Source organism: Perna viridis, chromosome 10, assembly GCF_037379345.1.
Source record: "Perna viridis isolate PV_CMFRI_1.1 ecotype Kerala chromosome 10, ASM3737934v1, whole genome shotgun sequence".
NCBI classification, from domain to species: domain Eukaryota; kingdom Metazoa; phylum Mollusca; class Bivalvia; order Mytilida; family Mytilidae; genus Perna; species Perna viridis.
This window is the reverse complement of record NC_142454.1, coordinates 775,766-783,627: the sequence shown is the minus strand read 5'-3', so window position 1 is coordinate 783,627 and position 7,862 is coordinate 775,766. Positions and strand designations below refer to the sequence as shown.

Below are 7,862 nucleotides of genomic sequence, written 5' to 3'. Positions count from 1 at the left end.
TTTTTATTAAAAGTGAACCTATATTGTCATAGTTCAGATGATCACGACGTTTGCTGAAGCATTTTTTTTATCTGACGTTTATGCTTCACTGGATTCAATTCAATTCGTGTCCGTCCGTCTGCACCGGACCGTTTCAAGATGAAACTTTGCAAAGGTAAGTACCATTAAATACATTAGAGCCAAATGGATATTTATCATAGATGTTGTAGAAAGGTGTGAAAATATAACCAAAATAGTAATGGTGAATATTTCAAAGAGATAGCAACCCCATCGAGATAAAAATGTCAGTCGAAGGCCACCCTTTGGTCTTAAATAAACGACGTTGAAACCCTCCCACCACAGGAGAGCCTGCCATTATTATGCACGGGTACAGCGCAAGAGTTGTCCCTATATACTCAAGTAGTATAAAAATAAACTAAAGGTGAAAACGAAACAAGACATCAAGAGCCCAAAAATTCCTGACTTAAATTGGGACAGGCGCAAAAATGCGGCGGGTTAAAGTACTTTGGCGTGGTCAAATGATTACACCTCCCTTTAAAATCTGCCCACTGTCGAAACTATTGCACAATCAAACACACCTAAAAATCATGCATTTCAAAAGGGTCTGAGTCCCTTGTTACAACGGAAATAAAGAAACTGAATATAAATTACACTAATGTACAAACTAAGGGCTAATAGCTGTTAACTGACATGCCAGCTCCAGACCAGTTTAAGTACTGTCATGGCAATATTGTTAATTGTTCATCAAAAGGACATCGGTGATGTTTATACATGTAATGTTTAATTGTTACTCGGTGGAGCCTCCATGATGCCGAATACTGGTGGCTATTCATCATGGAAGGAACAGGGGAACTATTCGCCATATCGCAATTAACTATATACATGTTGAAACATCTAACAACCCCTCTCAAGAGAACAAATTAATTCCTTTTCTCCTGAGGGAGATTAAGGCTGTAAACGAGTGTTCACCATCCTTCACGATTTTGAGCTGATCTTGCTGCCTCCGTCTACGTTCCTAATTCCATATTGTGCATTTCTCTCTCTAAGGTTCTCCGCCAGGTTTCTTTTGGCCTTCCTCTTTTCCGTCGTCCTTCCGGTGTTCATGTCAGCGCAGTTCTTGAGTGCGAGTTGTTGTTCATCCGTAATACATGGCCTAACCATTTCCATCTTCTGGTCTTTATGTGTTGGCTGATTGTTTCCACTTTTGCTTGTTCTCTCAGATTTTCATTACTTATCTTTTGAAGCTGGTAGATCTTGTATATGTATCTGAGACATTTGTGTTGGAATGTGTCCTGTTGTTTTTTTTGTTTTTTTGTTTTTTTTTTTTTTATCTCCTTTGGTCATTTTCCATGTTTCACAGCCGTATAAAAGGATGGAGATCACAATTGATTGAAACAGTTTGATCCTGGTCTTTCTGCTTATTTGGCCACTGTTCCATATTTTTCTGAGCTTATAAAATGTTGTTCGTGCATGCCCAAATCTCCTACGTATGTCCTCATTTGTACCTCCCGTGCTGCTGACTGTTGCACCAAGGTAGACAAAGTTGTTCACGTCCTCTATTTCCTTTCCAGCAATCATGAAGGATTGATAGTTCTTGACGTTTAGTCGCATAGATTTGGTTTTTGCTGCATTAATTTTTAGCCCAGTTGATATTGCATGTCTGTTCAGGTTGTCTATTTTTCGTTGCTTTTGATCTTTCGTGTTACAGAGAAAGGCAATGTCGTCTGCAAAGCCTAAATCATCTAGCTTTGTTGTCATTTTCCATCGAATGCCAGTGCTGTTATCTTTGGTTGTTTGTCTCATGATACAGTCAATTATTAGAAGGAACAAAAAGCCTGACATGTTGCACCCCTGCTTGACTCCTGACTTGATGTCGATCCATTCATTTATCCCTGTGCCATCAACAACTGAACATTTGTTGTCTTCAAACATGATCTTAACCATTTCGATCTGGTTTTTTTTCTGGCATACCACACACCTTCATAATCGTCCATAAGGTTTCACGATGGACACTGTCAAATGCTTTTTCAAAGTCGACGAAGCATAAATAGAAGTTTGAGTTCCATTCGATAGCCTGCTCTAAAATGTTACGAAGAACAAAAATCTGCTCGGTGGTACCTCTTCCAGCTCTAAAGCCTGTTCGTTCTTCCCGTAACTTTTGGTCCAAGGGTGGAGCTAATCTTTTGATAATAATTTTGCCCATTATTTTTGCTGTTGTTGCCATAAGTGTTTTTCCTCGCCAATTACCATAGTTTGTAAGGTCTCCGTTCTTGGCTAATTTAATGATTAAGCCTTTCTTCCAATCTTCTGGTGCTTTACCGGTGGTCCATATTACTCTGGATAGGTGGTGTAGCTCTTTTACAGTTGTTTTAATGTCAGCTGTTAGTAATTCTACTGTAATGTTATCTACCCCAGATGCCTTTCCTTTCTTCATTTCTTTGAGGCTCTTCTCTATTTTTATTTCGGTAGGTGACTCGGTGTTTATGTTCAACAACTCAATATGATCTTCAGAAATATCTGGAGGGATGCGGTGGAATGGGTCTATTTAGAACCTCACTGAAATGTTCTTTCCATCTTGATCTTATTTCTCCTTCTTGGGATAGTAGTTTTCCTTGTTTGTCTTTCTACTTGCTTTGGTCTTTCGCTACAGAGTAGCTTGGTGATGTCATATACTCCTTTCATATTTCCGTTGTTTGCAGATTTTTGTGCTTCATTGGTCATCTCATCAACCCATTTCCTTTTGTCATCCCTCATACATTTTTTGGCCTCCTTGTCTTTCTTGCTGTACTGTTCTCTAAATTTTTATTGAAGTCGTTCTGACTTTGTGTCATTGATTTTTTGTTTCAATGATCTTCTCTCTTCAACACATTTCCAACTTTCTTGAATTATCCATTCAGAATTTCTAGAATGTTCTTGGTAGTTTCACTGTAAACAGTCTTGATGTTGTTCCATCTTTCTTCAACTTCTCCCTGTTCATTTAGTTGTTCATACTGGATAGCATTAAACCTGTTCTTCAATTCTAGGTGAAACTGGTGTTTGACTTCTGGTACCTTTATTTTGCATGTTTCATATCTTGATGTAGTTGTAGCAGCTTTTCCAATTTTGTGCAGTTTCATCTTTGATTTTGTTACGATAAGGTTGCGGTCAGAATCAACGTCAGCTCCTCTATGAACTCTGACATCTAAGATAGATATTCTGAATGTTCCATTCACAGCCACATGGTCAATTTGGTTATGATGGTTTCCATTAGGTGATGTCCAGGTGTGCATGTGAAGATCTTTATGTTTGAACATAGTTGATGTGATTGCCAGGTTGTTGATTGAACAGAAAGATGTAAAACGTTCACCATTATCATTCTTATCGGATTTCAATCCATGGATACCTACAATTCCATCTTCGCCATCTAACTTGTTGCCAATTTTTGCATTCAGATCTCCTATGATGAAGATGGTGTCGTGTTGTGGCGTATTGTTGAAAACTCGTTGTAGTGTTTCATAGAAAATGTCCTTTGTTGCATCCTCTGCGTCATTAGTTGGTGCATATAGTTGGATAACTGTGGTCTTGATGTATTTTGACCAGAAACGCGCAGTTATGATTCTATTGCTAATTGGTGACCATTCATATAATGATTTTGAAGTTTCCTTCGACATGGCTATTGCAACTCCATTGCTATGATGATCACCTTGTCTTCCTGAGTAAATGATGGTGTCTTGATCTTTCCTGATCCTGTCCATCTGCATTCTATAAAATCGTCCTCTGGAGAATGCTGGATATTTTCGCTAATCCCTTGGTTTCTAATTGACTCATTTACAGTTGTTGTAATCAGTTTGCTTTTTGTGATGTTGGATGATTAGTCCTACGATCAACCTCAATGTGGATAGGTTTTTCTGTTGGGGATTTCCTTTCCTTAGATGATTCCATTTTCCTGGTAACGGGGTCATCTGCCCGGATTTTCTGTTTGGATTTTCTTCCATAGCCTTTGACCCTCCCGATTCGTCTACAAAGCAGTAGAACTAGTTAACCCATTAGCTGGGGCAAGGTTGATGAGTGCAAGGGCATATCCACAAACCGGTGGGCCTACACACTGCATCTCTGGGGTCCTTGCTACTCCGAGATTCTCTTAAAATTTTGCCTGAGATACTGTATCCCAGTTGACGTGCACTACCATAGGGAGGCATTTGAAGAAGTCTTGGTAGTGTAGAGGCTTTGTACTAGCGCGGGCAAGATTTACGCACTTGACTCTCCCTTTCGCCTACAAATAGACTAACCAGCGACAACGTAGATCTATAATTTTGATCCCAGTCGCTCTAGACGCATTTCACTACCCTTTGATGTAACACCACCAACACACGAAAAATAGCTTAAATTGGCCCTTTTTCAATGTTAAAACCCATTGAACATTTATGCTTCAGTAAAAAATGGCTTTTTGGTATTTTCTGTTTAGTATTTCTTCTGAGCTTCTATTGATGTTTTGTGACGATTTTAATAGGCAGACTTTGTTTTAAAAATGGGATTTTCTATTTTCCCGTAAAAAGTCGACTCCACAAATTATCAACTAAAACGTTTCAAATTTGGTATCAGTCGATAGATAATTGAATTTTCTACATAAAAGACCACGAAAGACTAGTTTTCAAGGAAGAATTTTCAAAAAATGTTTACAGTATTAGCCGTACCCATAAAAACTGGACTCAGTATCAAATATAATTCTCATTACAAAATGTGACTCTGTAAAACTCATATCTTCGGCATTTATAATTAAAATAATGATGTACCAAGTATATTTGATAAATTCAGGCGCTAAGATTTTCTTTTTGGGGTTATAATTACTATAAAATCGTAAAAAAGGGAATTTTCAGAATGTCTTCTATATCACCCGATATCTTTTTTTTTTCAAAATACCATAGTTTAAACAAGCTTTTGTGTGATATAGTACCTTTATAAAGTGTTTGCGCTTTCAAATGAGCCCAGGTAATAAATATAATGAAGTTTTCCAAGTCAAGTTAGGTGAAAAATTGTCATTCCTACCCACGAACAAAGAAAAATACCTTAACATGAACCCGAATGTTTATTTTTAGCACATAAACGATATGAAATAACATATAAAATAGACATGTCGGGTAATTTTGCTGTAATTATCGATATATCCAGCAGATCTGCTCATTTCAGCTGCGTATTTTTCAGTTTCAATTTGACAATAATGAGTTTTTGGCAAATAGAAGAATTTTCTGAATTTCATATTTTCTTCCATTTAACCGGTAATAGGCAAATTGAAATAAAAGAAAATACATATAATTTCAGATATCAGAACACAGCAAAACCACCCAGCGTAGTTTAAACATATTTTATTTGCGTAATTATGCAAAAGGGATTAGACACAAGTTAGACAAACTTATTAAGTCTTCTCCCATATATAGTGTGTAACAATACATATTGCATAAAGCATGCAAAAACAATACAATAAATATATAAACATAATATTGACATGATATAACTAGCAAATATTGTGATGATGTAATGATATATGTGGTTGTTATAATTATACTTACAGTATCAATGATACTGATTATACAATAAGGAACCTCTTAGATCCTTTTATATAATTATATACATGACTAAAAATTATTGTATTTTACATGACTAAAAATTATTGTATTTTGCTCATCGGTAAGAGCCGGGTGACCACATGTTAAGGTACTTACATTTACTCGACAATTTTCCGGTAACCAATTTAGATTAATAAGGAGTCTATTTCTAATATCAGAATAGTGAGGACATTCAAAGAAAAAATGATTTGAATCTTCAATGCTAGCACCCCATCGGCAGGATGGATCAGTTTTAATGTTAACTCTCGAGAGATCATAATTAAAAAAGGAGGCCGAACATCGTATTTGTGTTAAAATAATGTTTAATTTACGATTTCCAAACTCGAAATATTTAGGAACTCTGTTTGCTGGAATTGATTTACTCCTCTTTAATTCATTTTTAAATTTACCTATGGATTCAATGTTACGAGTAGACAAATTGAGTTTATTCCATAACTGTATAGTTGATGGTAAAAACGAGTCTTGTGTCAGTCGACAAAAAGGATGTATCAAGTCATTTCCATTACGTAAGGGGTAAACTGTTGTACTCTGAATTGTTGGTGGGATCAAATTGTATAAATATTCTGGAGCATTATTATGTTGAATACTATAGAACAATTGTAGTTTTCTTCTTTCAAGTCTTTCTGCTAGAGTTTCCCATCCGATTTCACAATAAATGATTCGTGCACTAGTAAAGATTGGAAGTCCAGTTACTATTCGAGCAGCCTCTAGCTGCAATTGTTCAAGTTTATTGCAATAACCCATGCCCAAACTTCACATGCATATTCAAATAACGGTCGAATAAAAGTAAGATATAGTGATTCAAGATTCTTTCTTCCTAAACTATACTTAAGTTTCCGTAATACATTTAAATGTTTCGGTACATTTTTTATTATACATTCAACATGATTATGCCATTTTGCATCGCTACTAAATGTTACACCTAAATGTTTATGCATATCTGTAACTGTTATATTTTTATCATTAAATTCAAAGTTTATTTCGGGACTTTCAATATTAGAAAACAACATAATTTCCGTTTTATCAGGATTAAAAGAAATGGGCCATTTTTTAGACCAATCACTTAGCTCTCTGAGGCCATGACCAATCACTGTCTCTATGTGTGATAAGTCACGATCAGAGTAGCTCAGAGACGTGTCGTCTGCAAATAGTCTACATAAGGACAAAAGATTTTCAGCAATATCATTGATATATATCATAAATAACAGAGGACCTAAAACTGAGCCTTGAGGCACACCAGCTGTAACGTTGCAAGGTTGCGAAGACGATTGTTTGATTACTACCCTTGTTTTCTATTGTCTAAATAACTTTGAAACCAATTCAATAAATTTCCACATATACCATATGACTTCATTTTGTGTAATAACCCACGATGCCATACTTTATCAAAAGCTTTTGAAAAATCGCAAAACACAAAACAACTTACCTCCATATTTTCTAAAGAATTTAAAATACAATTATAAATTTCTATTAGTTGATGAACTGTTGAACATTTTGGAAGAAAACGAGACGGATATTCATAAATTAGCTTATTTCTTTGTAAATGGTTAAACACATGTTTATAAGCAATGCGTTCCATCAGTTTTCCCAACACAACTTATCAGAGATATTGGCCTATAATTAGATGGAAGAGAATTGTCTCCTTTTCTAAGATCGCTATTACATTTGCAATTTTCCAATGGTGGGAAACTTACATCATTCTAGGGATTTCTTAAATATAATTCTTAAAGGAATTGCTACTTTTTCGGGGCATATTTTCAACATTCTATGACTTATCATGTCAGGACCAGATGCTTTATGGGGATCTAATGTTTTTATTATGTCTACGATTTCAGATTCATTTATTTCAAGTTCAGTTAAGAAAATATTTGTCTTTTCTTCAAAATCAGGAAGAGGAACATTCTCGTCCTCCAGAGATGAAATTAGACTGAAGTATTTATTAAGCAAATTACATTTCTCGTCGTCTCCGTATGCGGTATCACCAATATTTTCGTCATTAATAATATTTTTAAGTGGAGGTATTTCACCAGAGCCCTTATGAGATTTTATAAGCATCTTCATTATTTTCCAATAAGTTTTTGAGTTAGCAACATTATTGAGTATAATATTATCCAAACTTTTTTCGAATTTTTCTTTTAAATGTTGTTTAAGATTATTTACTTTGATCCTTTGCTTTTTGTATTTATTAATGTCAGTTTCGCTTTTAGTTTTTAGGGTCTTTTTTACGAAATCGGTCCCTTTTTCGAATTTCCTTTCTAA

The 7,862-nt window shown here is 35.4% G+C and overlaps 1 protein-coding gene across 1 annotated transcript; it reads right to left on the bottom strand.

Annotated features, from left to right (window-relative positions):
* Window positions 1-2,885: 2,885 nt before the first annotated feature.
* On the bottom strand, window positions 2,886-3,740 carry LOC148604059 (protein CFDP2-like). Its single transcript, XM_088550041.1, has one exon. The coding sequence runs from the start codon at window positions 3,738-3,740 to the stop codon at window positions 2,886-2,888; it is 855 nt and encodes a 284-aa protein (XP_088406167.1).
* Window positions 3,741-7,862: the final 4,122 nt, after the last annotated feature.